This window comes from Dermacentor albipictus, chromosome 8 (assembly GCF_038994185.2).
Source record: "Dermacentor albipictus isolate Rhodes 1998 colony chromosome 8, USDA_Dalb.pri_finalv2, whole genome shotgun sequence".
Classification (NCBI taxonomy): domain Eukaryota; kingdom Metazoa; phylum Arthropoda; class Arachnida; order Ixodida; family Ixodidae; genus Dermacentor; species Dermacentor albipictus.
In genome coordinates, this window is record NC_091828.1 from 101,286,391 (window position 1) to 101,309,725 (window position 23,335).

At 45.5% G+C, this 23,335-nt stretch overlaps 1 protein-coding gene across 2 annotated transcripts in view; it reads left to right on the forward strand.

The window, feature by feature from the left end:
- Positions 1-2,392: 2,392 nt before the first annotated feature.
- The window catches only part of LOC135913749 (oocyte zinc finger protein XlCOF6-like), a 35,222-nt gene continuing 14,279 nt past the window's right edge, over positions 2,393-23,335 (forward strand). Inside the window, exons 1-3 of one of the 2 annotated variants that reach the window (XM_065446386.2) lie at positions 2,393-2,813; positions 11,815-11,922; positions 20,004-20,210. In XM_065446386.2, coding sequence (XP_065302458.1) covers positions 2,543-2,813; positions 11,815-11,922; positions 20,004-20,210 — 586 coding nt within the window. In that variant the 5' untranslated portion in view covers positions 2,393-2,542. The remainder of the gene's footprint in view (positions 2,814-11,814; positions 11,923-20,003; positions 20,211-23,335) is intronic. The other variant, XM_065446385.2, reaches the window with a different exon arrangement.

The window sequence follows — 23,335 nt, forward strand, 5'->3', positions numbered from 1 at the left end:
ATAGTGCGTGATGCCAGAATACGATACCGCAAGAGTGAAACATGATGCTCGCTTCATACCGACTGCAGCAGGGAACAGCAGTGTGTTTGGATTATCGCCTATTAAAAGCATGCATTACGTTTCCGACACTGCCACAGGTGTTGTGAAACGTATAGGTGAAGGTGCTTATCACAATAGGGTTGGCTGTAATAGCTGAGAATGCAACATGCAACTGCCAAGGAGGTTTGCTTCTATCAGAATGGAGAACTAGGTATGTTCCATCATTTTCACTTGGAACAGGCGGGGGAGTACTGCGGGGGAAACGAGCACCTACTGCTCTCAATCTCTCTCCCTCACGCCTTTTGTTCACATAAGATCTAGCAGCCAGAAAACATCTGCAATTTTTCAATTTACTGAACACTGGTGGCCAAAGATCTTAATTTCTGGGAACGTGTGAAAGGTACCGAGGAATTAGTTCGACAATATTGTACAAACACACTGAGTTTTAGGGAAGGCCCTTCTGATCATTAAAGGTGTATCCAGATGACGGACGACAGTGCACTGGGCCACAGATCAGTCCTGTGGGGATGACCATGCTTGGCCCTGTCTGTGAAAGCATCCACACGGTGAGCCCGATGAGCAGACAGTGCAGCCTGGGAGGGATACTTTCGACCCCGTAGCTCCGCGAACGAAGCAGCCGATGTGGCCGCTTTGTCCACGTAATCCCTCATAACATGTCACGCTGACGGCAGCACCAGCTTTTCCAGCGGTGGAGCTCATCCCCAATAGCTTGTCGGGAAGAAGCACTGAAGAACCGTGTCTAACCACGCTTAACAGAGCTTTCACTTGTATAACTATAGTTCAAGCCATGGTCAACCACAGCCAATTTTTTTGGCTACTTAATATGTTTCTTAATGCAATGCCTAAAAAGTTTTTTAGACAAGTGGATCAGGTTAAGAATCAAGACTTCATATAATTCCATTGTACAGATCATGGTATTACCCAAACAAGCCCTCTCAAGCGCAGCAAGGTGAAGGAAGATTCATACAATGGAAACTTGGCATTTGCTTGAGAGTGGCATGGGCCTGCACACCTACACTGGTCATACTTGCATGCATCTTAAGTATACAACATAGTGCATGCAGGTTCCTGCAATGAATGTATGTTGCGTTTGCATACAAGATGCGAGGAACATTTGTGCAAACATGGTACCTCGCATAGCACCATCAAAAGAAGCAATACTATATAGCAACTTTGCAATCTAGCTGGAATAAATCAAAGAAAATTTCTTGGTCTTCAAGACAGCCAAGCTTTACAGCAAAATGAGCCTGAGTACAACTAGCAGCGGCTGGGCCAGGTTCCTCAATATTGGCCTTCATCCTTTACATTCGGGTTACTCAACATGTGCATTTTAAACTGTGGCGAGCAGGTGCTCCAGCAAGTCGTGATTCAGTAGCCATCAAAAGCCGAGATAAACTGGGAAACGGTTCGAACATGCAAGGCAGGAAACAGTATATCGAGTGTCATGAAAAAAAGAAAAAAATGCGACAGCGCAAGTCTCACGAAGGAGAGAATAAACTTCAAAGTTATGCGGTTTTTACGAGCCAAAACCGCCATCTGATTATGAGGTACAGCGTAGTGGGACTCCGGAAATTTGGACCACCTAGGGCGGCCAACGTGGCTGAGATTCGATCCCACGACCTCGTGCTTGGCAGCCCGACACCACAGCCGCTAAGCAACCGCGACGGGTGAGTAAATTTTCTTGTTGAGCTGCGCCTAAAGGTGGGTGGCCTCCTCAGTCCAAGTAACCACGAAGGAGTAAAGAAAAAAAATTCTTTTTTGCGATTGATGCACAAATCTCAAGCGTTTATTCATTTGTACCAAATAATTACATAAATAAACAAAATAAATAACGAGTTGAAACATTTCCACCGTAAGAGAAAAACGTGCTGCCTAGCCGAGAGCACACATGTGCCCCTTTCACAACAGTAAATTCAACAAACAAAATCAACATGCGGAGTAGGAGCTGCACAAGACCACATTACTATAGCCATAAACGCGCCGCAAGGCACAAGGAAAGAGCTGCTCCATGGCTGCGCCCATGTGTCGCTCGTGATCGCAAACTCGGCGACTACAAAAAGCCCTCGTTGCCTGGTTCGCTCTTCGTGAGGGGACATCCTAGGACTCGGGCCTGCCAGTCTCAATAAAGTCACCACCACCGGACACTATCCGGTTCTTCCAACGTAACTAGGAGAATATTCTAGCACACAATACAGTAAAAAACCAATAAATGGTGTTCTAATAAAGCTCAAGAATACAAGCACCTCAAACAGCGCGCTCAAAACTATAAACCGGAACACGCCATACTTGTGCGATAAAACGTCACGATTACGTCGTCTCAACTGTGACGTCACTTCCGCGCGTGGCAGCAGAGTTTTGGCCGGGCACTTCGCTGCATTTCAGAGGCTTTTTCTACCACACGCGTGTGACCGCCATATCTAAAAACCGGGATGCGCGCGTTATAGCACTGGTTCTTCAATCTGTGATTTGCGAGGAATCGGAGATGGGGAGACGTCCTAGCGCGCTCACGCCGGAGGAACAAGCGGAGAGGCGCCGACAACAGAGGCGCGAATACAGCCAGCGACAGCGGGACCGTGCAAAAGCGGAGACATTGGCGGACAATGCACCCAAAGACCCCGAGGAACGTCGCCTCAGTCAGATGCGAGAATATAGCCGACGACGTCGTGCCCAACTTGCCGATGAAGATCGTGCACAGGGAGCCACTCGTGAGCGTCAAGCGCAGGCGTCCGAGGCCGTGTCCAAGCGAGAGAAACGTGAGTTGCGACCTCCGCCGACTTTTATCGGGGCAAATTCCAAATTCAAGAAAATTTTTCTGGACGCGGAGTTTGGACATAGCCATTCGCTCTGCGATCGACTGTGTGGTTCAAGCATGATTTTAAACGTATTTGAACCGTGACCGACGAGAATGACGGGGAAGCTGCAACGAGAGTGCTATCGGCATCGTTCGGCGGAGACGTGGATGTGAGTAGAGATGGGAAGGAGGGCTCACTTTTGTGAGCGGCTCGGAACGATCGACTCAGGGGCCGTATTCTGAAACGATCACTTTTGGCAACACTTGGCAACGCGTTCGCCGTCAGCGCGCGCTGTTTGGCTGTCAAGGGAAAGGTCAAGCGGAAAGTCAGAGAGGCTGAATTAATCTCATGGGTGGCGGCAATGGAAAAGAAACCTGCCATGAGTAACTACTTAAGGGGAAAAAACGAAATTAGGAAAGAAACCATTTATGATAACTCAAAGGGAAGCTCATTACTTTTCGAAGCGAGATCGGGATGCCTTAGAACACGCACGTATAAAGCGAGATATAAGAAGGAAGAAGAAGCATGTGCTTGCTGCGGTAAAGCTAGGGAAACGACGGAGCATATTTTATTAGAATGTGAAGACATCTATCCAGCGGTCGATTTAGGCACCACTGGCCTCCTTGAAGCCCTTGGGTTCAGCGGGAGCAGTGGAAAAGCAAACAGGTCCGCAATAGACATCAGTAAGAGGCGATTGGAGGATTGGTGGAAGAAAAGTAGGGAAACGACAAAGGACGGAGACGTACAAAAGCACAGTTCGCAATAGGGTATCAGAAAATTTGGACGTGGTAGTTCATAGTGTGTTTTTTTGTTCTCATGGGTTAACCTAGGTAGGATATTAGGCAGCATAGTAGCAAGAGCTTGGTGGCGCAAGCCACCGCCCCGTTCCAAAGGGGACGCTCATAACATCCATCCATCCATCCATCCAGAAACTCGGATGATCTGATTGGCCGGTTAAGCATTACGTCATCCGATTTTGTGCAACCAGCCAAATGCACGCACCTGACGGCGACAGTGTCGTCGAAGTGGATTGTTTCAGAATACGGCCCCAGCTCACTGAAATGAACCGGTTCATTTAAACAGCTCACCGGTTCGCCTAAATCCGTAACCTGTGTATGCACAGCGTGCTCTGAAAAAAAAAAACGAAAAAAAAGATTATAAATGCATTAGTGGAATAACACGCAGCAGTAGTAAAATAAGCATGTTGTAGTATTGTGACTATGCTAGGGGACCATTGGCGTGGACAGGGGCGGAGGCGGGGGGGCTGTCGAGACACCCTTCCCCCCCGAAATTTTCTGATGGAGCAAAAAGTTTCAAGACGTGGACTCCGAAAGAGTGACATGGATGAAAAGGAAAGTCCAAAGGAGGAGGAGGGGGTTGTCATGTCACCGTACCTAGAACTTTATCCAGTTTGCCCACAACCACTGTCGCGTCTATAGTAGTAGCATTTTCTTGCCTTCTCACGTCACCTTTTCCCTGTCCCCTCGGCTCCCCGCCCGGTATGGGAGTTGTGAGTGAAGAGTGCCAAGGTTGTTAATCACTCGTTTCGCGACTGCGCCGGTTCTACCCATTCTCTGCCTCCTCTCCCCCCTCTGCCATTTTATCTAGCTTCCTTCTGCACTTGGGTATAGTAGAAAGGTAAGCGCTGTAATTTCTACAGTGGTTTTGCGGGGAATCACGAATAATTACAGCTGTCAAGAGGCTAATGTGGCAATCAATGCCCAGGGAGCTTCAGAGGGCATTGTGCATATTTGACGTGGTGCAAAGGTCCGAACAAGTTTCCCACATCTTCTTTCCTCTCTGCCACGCTCTTTCCATCTATATACCCACTCTGAACTACCCCCGATGCGGGCAAACTTTTGAGAAAAAGTTTTGCTTTAAAAGAATACTGAGTTGCGCACGGCAAAATATATCAATGATGGGGGTGCTGGGTCAGGGAGGCTAAGCAAATGCCACAACAGCTGCCTCTTTTGGCAGATAATTATGGACGTAGGGAGAGCACATCGTCACTGCCCGATTGCTCAACCCCAGACAGATGTGGCCGGTTCCCTACCTGAGGCTCGCCTACCACGTGGTAACATGTGCTGCTTGCTGTGGAGAGCCCATCCTAACTAAACGTCTTGGCAATGTTCAGAATGAGCGGGTGTCAGGAGACACGACGTTTTCAAGTCCCTTGGAGCTACCTGTTCTTATTTTACTGCGAACAACGGATGCCGTAATTTTCACAAAGGCTTCTAAACAAGAAGCAGCCCTGCTTGGGACTGTCTGCCTCATCCATTCCCGAGGGTGATCAAATAACAATATGCATTGTGTGATGACTACAATACCATGTTTGCAACTTACTTTCAAACATCTCTTCAAAAAAGTCGGACAGCAGGTCGCCAAAAGTGCATGAAACTTGCATCATATGATACTGTCGAAGTTCTAGCGCAAAGCTTTGTTCCTTTATTTTTAAGTCTAGAAGAATATAGCATGCCAACGACTTGCATAACTGCAAAATGGTGCCGGGCCTCTCCTGTACGTAGCCGTGGCTGTAGGACTCACTAGAAGGTCTGACTGCAAAACAATGGTGATCTCCACTGTTACTTGGGCTGCAGCAAGTCTGGCCTGCAAATCAGACGGCACATGATGTTGTGCTGTCTTGTTTTTGTGTGGCCCCGTTTCTAGCACTGTTTATTTTTCCAAGTCATGTACCAGTTACGTCATCGACATACATTGTATAGATGCATCAATTCGTAAACGAAATTTTCGTTTTTTTAATAGCTTAAGGATGATAGCATAATTGATTCGAAGTGGCTGCAAAACGTGCACCCTTGTTAAAGCATTCTTGTCTAGGGAGTTTGTCCTTGCATGATGTACAACTTCCACGCACACACACATGTATAGGGAGAGAGAGAGAGGGGAAGGAGCAGTAGTTGTTGGCAGAAACACCCTCCCCCACCCCGAAATAAATTTCTGGCTAGGCCACTGTTGGTAACTATTTAATAATACCTTTCTTTTCTGATATTGGCGATAAAATTGTACTGTGACTGGTATGTTACTGAGTAGGCGGCATTCACTGCCACGTACCTTGCCATGCTGACAATTGTTCGCAGACGAAAGTGTGTTGCTAGCGATACGCTAGTGCGCTGACAAAAATTTCTAAAACAAGATGCTTGCGCGATCTCGCCTCCTGTGAGCCATGAGCCAACAAGCTGAGTGGTGCTGCACTCTCTGTAACTGGGTGAGAGTGACGGCAGAGGGCAAAAACAGAACAGCAGCTGAGTCCGAGCTGAGCTGACTGGAACACAAATGCACATTTGGAACGTGGAGAAAGACTGAGAACTGACGAAATCGCACCGAGAAGAGCTGGCTAAGAGGGAACGGCTCGGCACGTCTTTCTCTTAAAAAAACTGCGGTTCACTCGTACTGAACCATGGCTCACTTGTTCTTTAAAAGAGCGGCTCAAAAGATCTGGCTCGCTCCTGAACAACCCATCTTTAGATGTGAGTGCGTTTACTGTGTGCAGTTCGTGTAAGGACTCTCTCTAACACAGGAAGTTTCCTCTCTTGTCTACGGCTCGCGGCTATGTGTACCTGCCCATATCGGCCCATCTTCCTCCCTTGAACGTCTTGGAAGAACTCCTCGTTGCTCTGCGGATTGTGTTCATGTCAATTCCATGTCTGTCTCACGGATGCAGATCGACATTCTGTAAATGCTGCAGACACTTCCATGCAAAATAGACGACATTGCAATAAATGTTCATTCCAAGTGTCAGCGCCTCTCAAGATTGATATATGTGGCTGGCACCATGCAAAAGAGTAAAATATAGCTGTGGCTTGACTATTTCATAGAAATTTCTCGTTATAGATAGAACAACATACCCACACACATTCAAAGATCTCTCCACAGATACCGACTCCATCAACGAGGATGAAGTCGAACATCTGGTAGATGTGGACGACGGGAACGACTAGTGCCATTGTGTGAAAACACTGAATGCAACAGGCGAGACGTGGTGTATGACCAACAGCAGATTGCAGACATTATTTTGAGCATGCGTATGTTGAATGTGGTAAACGGGAGTGAGCATGTGGTCATTGCTCCTGGCAAAGGTCAGATGCCGATTTTTCTGCTGTATGATTCCACTGTAGAAGTTGTATTTTCCCAGATATAGCTTCGGCATTCGTGCAAAATCCAAATTGACCACACAACTCCGTTTTTGCTGTCCACGAGCGAGATTCGTCTTGTGGATCGACGGGGCATGCACCCTACACACGTGGTGTATATGGTAATAAAGGTGATTCGCCATCACATGGTGGAGAAGATGGTGATGTCGCCGAGTAACCACGCTACAAACTGCATGACACATAATCAGCTTGAAAAATGGAGTTTGTCAAGTTGGCCATCGATCAAGAGCGAAGAAGAAAGAGGTGTTTCCGATGTTTCAACAACCCGGAAAGCCCACTGCATTTCTCACATTGTCTGCATCAGAACTGCATTAGGGTTGCCTGCTCATACTTTTGGAGCAATTGCAAGTGAATGGAAACAAGCCTTTTTCATCGCGGTTCCTCGAGGAGTTGAATCTTATGGGTGTCACAGACCTCGTCAATAATGATCCTGTGAGGTGTGCCATTTACTGCAGTTGCATCTTCGACATAATTCTCAGCATACTGAAAGACAAGACAGTGTCCCAGTTTAAGCCGTATTACATCGTGGAATTCCAGCACCACGGCAGCTCCTACATGCATGTTCTGCGGTGGCTGAATGGAGCTCCTGCTGAGGAATTCAGTATGAACATGCTCGACATGATGGTTCACTGGCTGATTGATCGCTTTGGACTCATCGGTGTTGCCTAGAGAGGAATGTCAGATCTACCATCACACATTCACCTGGCACAGGAAGAACCAGAACATCTGTCGTTTTGGAGCTCTGTTCATGCTGAGTGACCACACTATGGTTATTGTTCTATTTCCACCAACGGAGTTGCCCATAGAAGTAGACAGACAAAATGTGTTGAGAGAAAAGTATCACGCCATGCACGCAAAATTACAAGACGTTGAATATGAAACAAACGAGGACTTTTTTGATTATTTTAATGTCCGTATCAAGGAAGAGTATGTCGACATCCTCAGGTCTGTGTTTGCAAGACTGCATTCTTCACAAATGCACTGTAAAGGAAAAGTAGATGAATGCATTTAACCCTTGGATTGGTTTGATCCTTAATTTGAACATGGATCTCCAGATTATTCACAATCACTGCGCAAACTATGTGGTCAACTACGTCAACAAAGAAGACAGAAGCATTTTGCATCTGCATAAAGTCATACTTAAGATTATGGAAGATAAGCTGGAGATGCAGTACGCTGATGCTCTGAAGGTGCTAGGTGCAACCATGCTGAAAGACTATCGAGATGTCTGCACAGGAGGCGGCATAGTCTCTGTTCAAGCAAGACATGTCAGAGAAGAGTCGGGCCGTACTGTACGTACCTACATATCTTCCCAAAGAGCGAACAAAGGTCGAAAAGAGCCACGAACCAGGGAAGGCATTGATGGAACCTCGACGCAGGTCTGGCAACCTAATGTGGTCCAGAGTATGAGGATCGCCCATCAGACCTTGAACATGTATGCCTGGCCGATTACATATTGTGGTATACATATGATGCCAAGACACACACTTATAAACTCAGAGAGAAGCCATGCCCCATACTCTCGAGGCAATACAGCAGTGAAGACGTTTCAAACTACAAAAGAGAACAGGTTCTGCTCTTCTTTGCAGTCAGACGAAAAGTGGACGTCCTCGACGGCAACAAGTTTCACATAATTTTCGACCAACACGTTGAAACTGTAGTGACAAAAAGCGGAGAGTATGTGATGGGAATGGATTGTCGAAAGGTTATGGAAATTTTGAGAACCATCATTTCCGAAGAACATGACTTGCAAGATCAGCAAAGAGACAATGGCATTCAACAGAGACTGGTTGCATCAGTGGACATCAACTTGGACCAAGACGCAGACATCCTCGGAGACACCAAGTACGAAGTGCTCATTAAGAGCGACATGTCTTGTGCTGTCGTGTGCAAGAGGACTTGTATCTACACCAAGGAAGTGATATAAACGATGGTGAGACTGACTAATCAGGAACAGTACGAAATTATCCGAGAAGTCATGTAGTATTACATTGCTATGTCGGGACCCTGTTCACATTGAATGTTTCTGACCGGGCCTGCTGGAGGGGGGAAGACGTTTGTTCTTCATTTGATCATGGACACGTACAACAGGTACTGCAGTGTGGTTTCCCTCGGTAAATACAACACCAACGCGTACTGCATATGTGCCAGTAAAAGTAAAATGGCAGTTGCCAATGGAGGCACTTCGGTACATGTGGCATTCAAGATGAATTGAACGATGTTGGTTTGTTGGACTGCAATCTCAACACGTATCAGGCCGCCTTCAGGAATGTCAAGTGCATGTTTATTGACAAAATTGGTGTGATATCTACCGCCATGTTCGCCAGAATAGATGACTGATTAAGACAAATCATTAATTAATAAGAGGAAATGAGACGTCCATCCAAACATAGCTAAGTGCTACATAGGAAGGCACTTAGCTGTGTTTGGGTGGACGTCTCATTTCCCCTTATTAATTAGTTCTCTCCACCTTGCGGGTTTCCGCAGAACTATTGCATTTAAGACAAATCATGTACAACTACGACGAGCCATTTGGGGGGCTCGATGTCATAAAGTGTGAGGATTTGCACCAATTGCCACCTATTAGAGCGAGCGCCATATACAGACGAGAACACGATACAAACAAAGCATTCTGCACAGGGTGAGGTGGAATCGCCCGGGCTACTTCCCTTTGCGCCAGGTGGTGTAGCAGAAGGATGCTACATTCTCTGCGATTCTGACCAAGATCGGAGATGGGAGCAGAAAGCAGCTTCATGACCGCCAACCACGCAATGGCACTCGCTCCCAATGTGCTGAGATTGAATGATGAACAAGCCCAAAATGAACAAGCCCAAAAGGTTAATGTGGAAGTGGTAGTGAGTGAAGATTGACGGTGTCGTTGTGGCAGGAGCCAAAGATCAGTATGTGGATTGGCACACAAACACGCAGCAGTCTCGGATGGTCGAGATCGTCAAGAAGAAGGTTGGGGAGTTGGGTACTCTGCCCCCTGCGATTAATCTTGTGGTCGGAAGGCCTTCCATGATAACACTGAACATCGATGTGAAAGACAGACTTGTGAATGGTGCCGCTGGTGTTCTACGCGTTCTGGAGTACAACAACAATTCCACTGACACCCCCTGTCGACTTTGGTTCAAGCTAAATGCAAACAACAGTGGTAGGTTAGCCCATCTCAAGGCAAAGCCGCTAAGGGGTGTGGCTAACAGACCTGGCATGCGCATCGAGTACAGACAAGCACTGTCACCATCCACGTGGAAAACGGCATGTGATGTAAGCGGACACAATTTTTGTTGGTGCAGGACATCACATTGACTGTTTACAAATCGCAGGCATCTACATACAGCAAAGTCACGTACGAGTATGACAGGACCCATCCCCAAAAATTGGTGTTTGTTGCCTTGAGTAGGTGTGCCGATGTCGATCGTCTGTATCTTACCAGTGCAAAAAAACAACTTTTAATTCTACAACTACAGACACACTGTTAACAGGGAAATGAGTGACAAAGTTTGGCGACTCGAGAACCATAGGTTGCATACTGTCACCAGTATGTGCCTCGCATACGCGAAAGAACCACGTCCCGTTGCATTCGCGGCTCTTAAAGTCCGTTCGTTGGGGCTGCATTCGAGAGATGTTGTGCCCGACTGTCCTCGCAAAGTACCCATCTTGTGCTTCTCCGAGACGTGGAAAGATGTTGCATTTCACGAGGTAAAACGGTACGGCGGAGTCGTGTGGGCTAACCCGCCATGGTTGCTCAGTGGCTGTGGTGTAGGGCTGCTGAGCACGAGGTCGCGGGATCGAATCCCGGCCACGGCGGCCGCATTTCGATGGGGGCGAAATGCGAAAACACCCATGTACTTAGATTTAGGTGCCTGTTAAAGAACCCCAGGTGGTCGAAAGTTCCAGAGTCCTCCACTAAGGCATGCCTCATAATCTGAAAGTAGGTTTGGCACGTTAAACCCCATAATTAAGTTGTGTGTGCTAAAACAAGGGGCAATCGGTCTGCAGGAGTTGCGATATATGCCAACGATGCAGTCGAAATGGAAGGATATGAACTTTGGTCGAACTCCGTCTACTGTGGAAGTGTGCACCACAAGGACATCCGACAGAATCGTCGTGTGCACTGTGTACACATCGCTGAATACGCCAAAGGCGGACGTGAAAAAGTGCCTGTGTGTCCACTTCCCGGGTCGTGCGATGAACCAGAGCACGGCAATCGTGGTGTTTGGCGATTTCAACGTGGACATTTCTAAACTGCAAAATTAGTGGTTTGTCAAATATGGCACCTACAAATTTGGTTTCATGTGTGACACTGACACATTGAAAGCAATGACCATACACGGTTCGTGCATCGACTTGACCTTGGTGAAGAATGTGTCCTATGTGAAGACGGAATCATAAAGCAGGGATCACCATCGTTTGGAAATAAAATTTTTATAAATGTATACGTGTGTATGAGTGTCATGTATGCAAAATAATGTGTGATTTCATAATGTGTGCAGCCCATGTATGCAGCCTAAACAGCTCGGCTGGTAATCTGTACCCGAATTAATGTTGCAGCCCCACAAGTTATTTAAGATGTCAGTCACTAACTAGCTAGACCAACTCTATAAAATTGTGATGCTTGCAGGTAAAATAACGTTTTTCCCAGTTGCATGAGGAGGATATGTTTCAATTTGTGGCAGTTATGTAGTGGTCCATAGGTCCACCACTTATGTGGTGGCCCTTGGCCCATATCCCTGGCTGTGTGTACAGCCATTTATCTAATGTGTTTTACTTTGCTACTGCTGTCTTTGCAGCTTTTGCTGATGTTTGTTGTGCCAACGAAGATCTAGCCTGTCCCTGCACCATTGACAACAAACAGCCACAAGTGCCGATTGCTGCTGGTCGGCTCAGTCCACAATTTGGTATGTATATCCATTTGCTCAAGGCATGCTGTTTCTTCTATAACTTGTGTTGCTGCAGTAAAGGAGGAGTCAATTAATAGTGGCTTGAGTGATGTCTGACATGCTATCACTGCGCGCTGGACAAGTGGCAAGGCTTGTTCACACATTTAAGCTATTAAGGTTTGCCATTTAAAGGTTGGAAGTTCCCACAATGTGTTAAACTCGTAATAAAATTGTGTAGGCCAGAACACATACAATCGTGTATTACACTTAATGCCTGGTGCCATCACAAAAGACACAGTGGAAGAATAATCCAGGAAACTTGTTTTCAGCTGTCCCAAAACAATAAATTGTAAAAAAAGAATAGTGTTGCCAACTACCAACAGATTTTGTCATCTGTGAGCCATTTTTCTATGGGACCACTGTTGTTCACCAACGTCCTTTGCATCAGGGGCCCTATCACTTGCCATCGGCATTCTCACCGTCTGACTTATAGTTGTAAGGCTCTATCTGGATGATGCAATGGCTGCACCATGAGCATAGGTGCACGAAAGCTTTAGTTTAGCTTAGGTCTCATGCACAGGGAATGCCAGTTGGCTGAAAGAAGTGCCTAAACTGCTCCAAACACATCAGAAATAGCTGTGCAGTTCAGCAGGTGTTCTTAAATGTCCCAATATTTGTTTGAGTTGGGATTGGCAACTGTTGGCATATTGTTGGTAGGGTGGTATATTCTTGCAGCTTCACCACTTGCTCTGGGCTTTGTGTATAACAGCGTGGTGTAATCTGTACATTTCATTCTGGCATGGATGTGCAGCTGCTACGAAATCTTTTAAGGTGGATAGCTTTTTCTTTGTCTCTTTCGGCAGTTTTCGTTCTTAGTTGGAGGACTGTGATGGTTGGTGGTCAGACTTGGCAAGGAAAACATTAATTCACCCTCTCGTTCGTTCAGCCTATTTGCTTACATTGACAGTCATTGTCTATGGTTTCTGCACAATTTATTTCATGCAAGTTTACACGCTAATTTGCTGAAGAAGGGGCCAGAAACCTTACCGACAAGAACTTAGGGCTTGCATTCTTGTTTGCTAGGAATGTGGAAACTTCAGAGGTCAAGATGCATCTTGGATATAGTTTAGTCCCTCTGCCCTTTTTTTGCAGCACCGCATTTCTCATTATGTGTTTAAAACATGGGGCCTTTATTAATCATTTACTAAACTCTCTTTTTTATTGCACTTAAATGCCTGAAGTCTTCCGTCACCTTTTGTAATCAGGGATTATGACAAAATGAGCTCGGCTGATATCAACACAGCAAAGGCTGACATTATGTTACCACGTCATACATGTTTCTCCCTCCTCCTCCTACCACAGCAGCCACGTCCTACAAAATTTGTCTATGTTAAGGTGTCTTGTCATTTTCTGTTAAGCTAATTTTATCCCAATAGTTCATTGAATTGTCTCCATGGAGGCGATGTTTTCCTCCCTTCTCATTGCCTTGTCGAACCATCTCGGTCTTCACATTTTATACATGGGTTTCATTGCTTGCAATCTTGTAATGTTTACGGTGTTTGCAATCTAGGATTCCGTCATTACAGATTTTCTCTCCCTTTAATTTTGCACATTCACCTCAGTGTCCTCATTCAGTGTTTCACATCTTTTTAAATTTTAGACTTGTTAACACTCATTTGCTTTGTATACATCATTCCTCCTCTTCACTTTAGGTACCTACAAGTAAATGGTTTTATGCTTTCCTTGTCTTCGTTGTCTCTTGTCTTTGCGTAGCTGTCACTAAGAAATACTTGAGCCACTTCGTTCTCTCTGTTCTTCTCGCTCACTGACTGCAGAGGTCTCGACTTCGGTCACCTTGACGCCTAAAGGTAACACACAAGGGTCTGTTTGTCACTTGCCTACTTTTAAGATTACATGCTACATACAGTGTAGTGCACCTATAATGACACAACATATAACAATATATCAGTCACAACTATGAGTCAATCTAGAGTATCCACTTATGCATTAGGGCTATAAAAAACACATATAACAATACGTTATGACCGCGTGTCTACAACAACGATCAAAGTTTTGCCTTCTAGATGGTGCTTTCAAAGCAGACTCCCTAGACAGAGCGGAAAGGTTGCCTATGCAGTGCATCCTGCCCACATGGCGCTTACAAAAGCTACAGGGAGCTTTGCGACTTGGCGCAGCATGCCACAAAATGGTGCCAGCTGCGTTGCACGCATGTCACTCCCAATGGCACTTCATATGCATTCGGACAGAAAGAGAGAGAAAGAAAAAAAGGTAAAAGTGAAATGTGATAGGCACGGTGGCGCCCACTCTTCTACAATCTCTCTCTCTCGCCGAGCGCAGAAACTGTGTGGCCCAAAGCAGTGGATGGCCTAGTTTGTAGATGATAGTGCCGACAAAGCGCAAAGCTGTGTTGCTTGAGATGAAGCTGATAATGTTGCAAGGCTCTAGATAGTATGAGCTCATATCAACGATTGTGAAAACCAGGAGTGCAGTGATCATGAAGGCTACCCCTAGTGGCCAGGCCGATCAATGGAAGGAGAGTTCAGGAACCCCTTTTCACAATAAACAACTGTTTTAAAAAGGCGGGCTTTAGTCCCAGGACGTAACCCCCCATGATAGTAATATGAACATGGTGCAAGCCGCTGACATTACTGAGCTCTGAGAGTGCATCATTACTTCTAGCCTCTAAACAGGTGGCGCTTCAATATAGGAGTTTGATTGCAGATATTGATGCATCTCTTTGCGAAGAGATCTCCAATGAGGTGACCACTGTTGCAGCAGATGGCGGTGTTGTGCGACGACAAGAGCCGCAGTGACAGTGAGAATGGCAGTGGCCCATCGTTTACCTCGACCCCGATGTTCACGCAAAATGTGCTGTTGTTGATTAACTCCCTCATTGATTTCCTGCACTCTTATCCCTTTCCCTACCGTAGAAGAGCTGAGCTCATCCACACGGTTTGTACCACTACGACCGAAGATGAGCTGGGCTCGTCCATGCTGAAACAAGCCTCTGCGCACTGCTGAAGTCAAGCTACTTTGATACAATTTGTTTAGCTATTTTTGGCTTTGACAAATGGCACAGTAAAAAAATATTTAAAAAAACACTCAAAGCTTGCATTTTGGTCGAGAAACTTTTCTATGCTGGCAACTGGGATTTAAAAATGGCATCATCCTCTGTGCATGCGTGTGCCGGCAATGGCTCTGTTCTGGAAAAAAGGAAAAAACATTTGTTTGCGGAAGTTTTGTTGGACTCGGATAGTCAAGAAAACGTTGAGTTTTCTTCCGAGATTGGCAGCGATGATACTGAGCAGCATATCGTCTTCTCAAGTCATTGGATTCAGACGACGACAGCGTCTCAATGGGTTGGCACTGAATGCCAATAGATGTAAAGAACCCCTCACCGATACCTCCAAGGTTTGTTTTCACGGTTGTGCTTGGCATAAAAGTACCTCTGAGAAAGGACGGGAACATTGCGCGGTATTTTGAATCTTTTCTAATGAGTGAAATAACAGATTTAATTCTCCATGAAACCAACTGCTACGCTGAGCAGTTTCTTGCTCTGCACAACTTGAGCGACATATTTTGGAAGAAGTTAACTGCGGAAGAGCTCAGTCTGTTTCAGGCGATAATTATTCTTCAGGGGATAATTAAGACAACAGGAAATTTCTATGTTTTGGTGAAGAGAGCAATTCTCCAGTTTCAAATGAAACCAGTTTCAGAGGATAATGAAGTTCCTTCGTTTTTTTGAGAATGAAGCTGGCCTTCACAAAGAAGGTCATCCTCAGTCAAGACTGTGGAAGATCTGGCCTATGTTAGAGATGATAAGGGAACGTTGTTGCACTGTTTACGTGCCAGAATGCGAATGTCTCTGTTGATGAGATACAAGGGGTGCCTCGCTTGGAAGCCGTTTTTTTTTTTTTTTTTTTGCTCTGTGAGTTGGCATCCTGGTATGTGTCCAATGCTATTATATAGACCAGAAAAGGAACGATAGAGAGTGATAAGAGCATGTGTATGGGGGAAAAGGTGGTCCTTTCACTGATGGAGAACCATCTTGATTGTAGGTACTACCTAACAGTAGATAACGTCTACTGCTCTCCTCAGTTTTTCGGTGCTGGTTGAAGCTGGTCGATGCTCTGATCACGAAGAAAATGGGTGTGTGTGCTACCGTGCATGCAACACGCAAAGGCGCACCTTTTTCTGGCAAAGCTTGTCAATGGCAGAAATGCTTGTCCCTTCAATAGCAAGGTAAGCGCACCTCTCTCTTGAGCACTGCTCATGCCGCAACAGCCACAGAAGCGAGAAACAAGCGGAAAGAGATGCTCACAAAACCACATGTAGTGCTTGACCACTATCATAAAATGGGAAGTGTAGATAAGAACGATCAAAATCTTTCTTATTATCCGTCTGTGCAGCACCAAAAAGAGTTAATCTATAAGAAAGTGTTCCGTCACATTCTGGAGTTGGCCATATTCAATGCTTTCATCATTTTCAAGAAAGCTGAAGGTGGGAAAAGCATGCCCATAGATTTTCGACTGAATCTCTTGGAGGTGCTAATCTCAGGGAACCTCCGAAGTGAAACTCGCAGCGAGAAAGGAAGGGTGGCTGACAATTTGGTACCAAGACCCCTCACCCACCACTTTCCAAGGTACCTCCCTCGCACTGAAAAAAAAGAAAGATACCTACAACAACCAGAAGCCCATGGAATGCTGCTTCACTGTTCAAAGTGTTCAGGAAAAGATGTCACAAAGACGTCCAGGAATGAAACACGTACTTGGTGTGAGGAATGTGGAGTAGCACTCTGCACTATTCTGTGCTTTGAAATTTACCACACCAAGTCTACAATATAAGGATCTGACATCCTTTGCCACAAGTATGAGCCCTGCCTGTCGCAGTATTGTTTTTGAATTTCTAATGAGACATTTTTTGCTATGAGGACTATAGAAAGGTGGAGACTCTCCGCTGTGAAGCGCAGTGAAGCCAATCCTCTCTCCATATTCTCAAAAAGAATATTTTCCATTTATCTTACAAATAAAGTGCTTTTAAGGATATTTTTTGGTTGTTTCAAGATACTTAGAATTATTTAGGTAAGTAAAAAAAAAAGATGGTAGGCAAATAAAAAAATAAGTATTTTTGTATTATTTTTGGCCAAGAAACTCGGCAGGGAAAGAGTTAAGGTTTGCCGCCAGTGTTTGCACGACAGCAGAATGTGGTACACACTGCAGTTGTACACATTAAATCACCTCGAAATAAAGTGCAGATTTCCGACTATTGAAGTGCACCAAACGCTTGACAGGCTGTTTAGAGGGATAATTGAACATTTCATTTTTCACAGCCTACCTTCTACGATGTGTACCTTATGTCGCAAGTGGCAAATTTGTGTTTAGAGCTACAAAGGTATGTTTGACAGCTTCCTCTTCCACATTTTTCCACTTTGACACTCCTAATGCCAAGTCATTAAAAGAAGTAATATTCGACTTTGCGAAGTGCAATGATCAGTTCTCTATATTTGGCTATTAAGCATATCTGCTGTACAGTGAAGCATGCCAAATATGGAAAGAGGCCTAGTATGCGTTCCTTATGCATGCATGCACCGCCTTCAGGTGGCCATCTTTGGTTTCTTTTTTGACGGTTGTGAAGCTACAGAGTGCAATCAAAAATCACTGCCAAGGGGAATAAAAGCAAACTGTTTAGGAAACAAAAATATACTTCTTCTTTGAACATTGAATGTCATCACTGGTTCTATCTGTTGTCTCTTATCACTGAACCTTGTGTAATCAGATTGTATGCGTGACATGAATTGTGTAGTGCTTTCTGGAAGGCATGAAGACAGCAGCGATTATGCTGGAACATTCCACGAGTCATGTATAAAAGCTACTGTACTTTACCCATGGATCAGATTTTGACGATTGTTGAGTGTGCTCCCTGCTTTCATTGTGTTGAGTGTTCTTTGTATTGCTAGGCACAGGTTTGCATAACGCGTTTTGCCACTGTGGTTGTTCACCGTCATTTCAACGTGACAGTATTACTAAAGGGGTAGCAGCCGTCATAATAAAACACAATAGGAGATACAGATTACACGTTGTACAAGCCTACTCTTCAACCTCCAGTGACGATGATAGAGAAATAGAACAGCTTTATGAGCATGTTGAATTGGCAATGAGAAAGGTGCAAACTAAAGTTACACTACTCATGGGTAACTTTAATGCAAAAGTCGGAGGTTAATTGGATGGGAGAACAGGTAACTGGCAACTATGGCATCGAATATAGACATAGTAGAGAAGAGATGTTGGTACAGTTTGCGGAAAGGAATCGCCTTCACATGATGAATACCTGCCTCTGGAAGTGCAATAACATACAGCGCACCTGGAAAAGCCCCAATGAGGAAACAAGAAATAAGATAGATTTTATACTCTGTGCCGACCCTAGCATAGTGCAGAATGTAGAAGTGTTGGATATGGTAATTGGTAGTGATCACAGGCTAGTGACGTCTAGGATTGTTCTCAATATGAAGAGAGAAAGACCAAATTAAGAGGAAACAGGCCAGCCCAGAAACACTCAGGGTAAAAGTGGATGAATTCAGCCTGGTGCTCTTAACAAATATGTAGCTTTAGAACAGAAATATGAAGATAAAATTAATGGTAATGAATAAAACTGTAATTAGGCTGATTTCAGAAACAGATATAGAAGTGGGAGGTAAAGCACAAGGGCAACAAGTATGTAACCTAACCCAAGCAACAAAGAACTTAATATAGGAATGACGAACCATGAAAGTGCGCATACTGCAGACATCATCAAATCATGACTAGTAGCTTATTGCTATCATTCAAGAGAAAAGTGGACAAAAATTGCATTCTACTGGTACCAGCATATGGGGCAGTAACTTAGAGGTTAACAAAGAAGCTTGGGAACAAGTTAAGAACTGCACAACGAGCAACGGAACGAGAAAGGTTAAGTGTAACTTGGAGAGACAGGAAGAAAGCGTTCTTGGTCTGAGAGCAAGAAAGAGTAGTCAATATTCTAGTTGACATTAAGAGGAAAAAATGGAGCTGGCCAGGTCGTGTAATGCATAGGGCAGATAATCGGTGGTCTATCAGAGATACGGAATGGGTGCTAAGGAAAGGGAGGCACTGTCAAGGACGGCAGAAAGTTAGGTGGGATGATGAAATTAAAAAATTTGCAGGCACAACTTGAAATCAGCTAGTGCAAGACAGGGGTAAGTGGAGATCATTGGGATAGGCTGCCCATGATTGTTGAAGAGCGGCACCTACCAAGTGACCCAACTTGGCGTCAAAGTAGACCCAACGTGGCGTCAAAGAGCAGCGCATACACAGTGTTACATGCTCAATGACCCAAGTTGGGCCGATGTTTGGTTTTCAACCCAGTTCGATCAGCACAGCAGCTGGGTGCTCTATCCATTTGACTATAGACTACTCTGTGACCCAAGTTGGTGGGGAGGAGTTTAGGTATGAACATACATACGTACAAGCATACATAGAGACACACACAAAGTCAGACCTACTTCTAACTGGGTGAAGTTCTTAAAGAATGCTGTTGCATTAAAAATGAACTTTGGCAAAAAATGTGATGTGTTGGCCAGGTAAATAATGGCCTGTGAAGCTACTGAATAGGTACCAATAGAACTGACGTACAATTGTGGACAGAGAACTAGGTAGTGTGATGAAATAAAAAAATTTACAAGTGTAGGATGATGTCAGCTGGCCCAAAATATGGGGTGATTGGGATTCTACAGTGGGCATTAAATAGGCTGATGGCTCCTTAGGCTTAGGATCCTGCAATCACTTTGCATTAGACTCCACCAGTAAGCTTTAATATGTATGAGATGAAAAAAAGTTGAATATGTGTTCTGCTGTCGAAAACCTTGCACAGAAAAAGGTTGCCCTGCTTTCAAATATGCAGTGTGGATTGCCCTTGTTGACGTTTAGGAATACTGAACCCAAAGGGCTATGTTGTGTTCCACAGCTATGCATTGTAAGTTGCCCCTGCATTTATTCTATTGCTGGATTTATCGCTTGTTCTCGATGCTGTAACAGGACTGCGATCACTCCCATTGTTTTCTGCAGGCCTCACAAATGCGGTGAACCTAGATGGGAGTATCACCGCCATAACGGCTTGCCCCGGCCCTTCCGAGGCCATCGGTCAGGTTGAGGTTGGCACGCAGTGCAGCTTCCCTCTGGCTGACAAGTCTGTTGGGTGCTCCTTCAAAGCAGGCAGCGAGTCGAGGAGCGTGCAGACCACAGAGACTGTGGATCAGTCAAGCTACGCCTCAGGTGGGCAGTGACCGGCACTTCTCTTACATTTGCTTGTTTGTGCGAGTTTGTGGTAAATAGCCAAGTCTGCCTAGCATGGTACGACCTGCTCAAGTGTGTATGACACTCTGCTCCTGAGGATATATTACCTGGTTTGTGATCCTTGTTTGCATTCTGATTGGCAGCAAAATGCAAAACTACTGCTCTACTGAACACATTGAAGCACCTTAGGGGGTAGAGCTTAATCCAGAGCCTTCTTGCCCTGGTGTTGTCGTAGCCTTTACGTTGCTTTACGATAATGTTAAACCTAGCGAGTCTCTTAGTAATGCATAAATAAGTATGTTAGTGTAAAAACGTGAATACAGATCAATAAAGAATGTAAGTCGGCCCCTGTGTTTAAGGTGAATAAAATTCCAACAAAATTCTTCAATGCAGTTAACTACAACACTTTGTTTTATCAATATGCTCATTCACTGAGAGAGGTGAAAACCACACCGGAACTGTTGCGATTCTTGTTCTGGGACAGCTTTAAGTCACGACATCCCATAGCACATGACTGAGCAGGACTAGGCTTGCACAACACTGCCATCAGGCAATGAGCAGCATGCACTGGGCACCTGAGGTGCACACCAGTTGTCACTTCAGCCGACCTGTAGGTCTCTTCGGGTGACTGCTGGTCATACTCATTTTGATCTGCTCCAGTCGATAGCAGCTTCAGTTTTTTTTTTTTGCGCTATGTTTGTGGACTGCAGTGGTGAACAAGACTTCTTCCGTACCGCCAACTTATCCCACTGAATAGTTGTTCTTTCGCAGCACTCTTGTTATAAAACATTGTCCACCTTTGCCGATGCGAGTCTTTTCACTTTTAGAAGCAATACACTAGTGAGCAAATTCAATTGTTTTTGCAATGAATTGAATCTGCTGTTATCAGTACAACTCGTGCACGCGGCTCACAGAGAAATTCTACCAAAGTGTCTTCAAGTTCACTGTCAACAGGGTTAGCCGTTGCCCGACAAAGCTTCCAGTTAAAACCAACATTTACACCATTTCTATTTCTATTCATAGAAACCAGATGGTGCACTGCCATAATCTTGCTGTACGCTTCCACCTTCCACGAGGTCGAATAGGGACACCCTAAACATGATGCTTTGTAAGGCAACGAAGCAAGCACTGGGCATGCCCATATACTCATCCATGCAAGGACTGCTAGACATGAGCGCCCACAACATGGTGCAGGAGCTCATCGAAGCCCACCTCTTTAATCAGAGAATCCGGCTCAGTCACACGGAACCCAGACGAGCCGTCTTACGCAAGGTAGGATGGTAGGTCGAGCCAGTACCCATCAAGGCGATCCTTCCGGAATACTGGAAGACGACCATTCAGACCAAACCCCTTCCCCGAAACATGACGCTGGGCAAGGACGGCGAGAGGCGCACCGCGCGGCCCAAAGCCATAGCCCAGAAGCTGGAAGAGGACCCCAGGGTCCTCTACGCAGATGCCTCGCCCCGAAAACACAGTGACTGGGCAGCGGTGGTCGTTACGTCCACAGACAGACAGGCTGATCGTCAGCGTGTCCCTGAAGACAACAGACCCCACAGTTGCCGAAGAAGCGGCCGTGGCCCTCTCACTCGCACAGCCGAACGTGGACACTGTGGTCGCCGACTGAAAGACAGCTTACGGAAGCTTCCGCAGGAGGGTAATCTCTTCACGGCTCGAGCCATTCTATCCAAGCGCAAGCCTCCGGGAAGAGCCATAGAGCTCCATGTGGGACCCGGCTCATTCGCAGGTAGCAGGTAACACCATCGCCGACTACCATGCCCGAGAAATGTCAATCAGGGCCGAGCACGAGCCGGAAGAGCTACCCCACCCGGTCACCAGCTTTCGGGACATTACCCGGATGTACCGAGAGGAAAGGTGCAGATTGCCAGAAGCACACCCCAAACTCACCAGGCAACAACAGACGATCCTGCTTCGAGCATATCCCGTACTGATGAACCGCATGTACCCTGCGGAACACGATATGCTCTGTCCTTTTTTGCAAAAGAGAAAAGGGTACCCTGCCGCACGTCTTGGCAGAGTGCACAGAACTGAAGACCCCCCCTCCTCCCATTCCCACCAACACCCCCAATCCCAAACCCCTTGAGCGATGGGTGACTTTGTTATCCAGCCCCGCCTTGACGATTCAGCTCGCACTAACGGACAGGGGCCAGGAGCTGCGGGGAACATATGGGTCCTGTAACTAGGGAACCTGTCTGGTGCCTGCTTGCACCACCAATTTATTTCGGGCCCAATAAACGTTGATTAATCATCATCATCATCCATCTAATTTATCAGATTGTTTGCAAAGGCAGTAACAAAGTAAAGACTGCAGATGTTATTTTTACACCGCTAGCTGTATTAACACGTTTGCACAAGGTTTGCAAAGTTTGTTTGTTTATTTATTTATTTTACCCTCAGGGCATGTTGGTCACAGTAACAACTAAAATGATGACGCTTTCTCCATTTTGACAACTAGTACGGACAACAAAACTTCTTTATGTTGGTTCACAGCATACATGGCAAACAAAGAAAGATTGTGCTAAAGGTGTTTTGCAACACCTGACCAAGGTCCAGCTTCTTGGTAATTCAGTCGCATGTGGTTGCAGCATAAAATTTGCAAAATGGTTTAGATAATGTTTACTGGCACTAAGTGGGATTCGAATATGTTCTTTGTCACAGCATAATAATAATACAATCGCCGACTGATTTTTCTGACACTTGATTTTCCAGACCTACCCGAATGTTCGGGCTCTACCACGGTACCGCAACGTGCTCCATAGAGTCAATGTATAACATCGACCAAAATTTTCCATGTGTCGGACTCTTCTCATTCGATTTTCTGGAGTTTTTCTCGCAATCACAAGTCAAAAGCTACCGAAAACGCGAACATCATCATCGTCATCTTGTTTTTATGCAGCCTAAAGCCTGCATTGCATGCATCTCGCATGCTAATTCAGGGCTTTCGCATCTGGTACAGCCTCGATAGCAGGCACCACTTGCTGCAGCCATCCCTCCAGTCAGGCTTCGCACTGTCGTTGATGTCAGCTGTCGTTAATGTTGGCACTTGTCAGTTGCACATGGTCATTTGTACTGTTCGTATTGCCTCT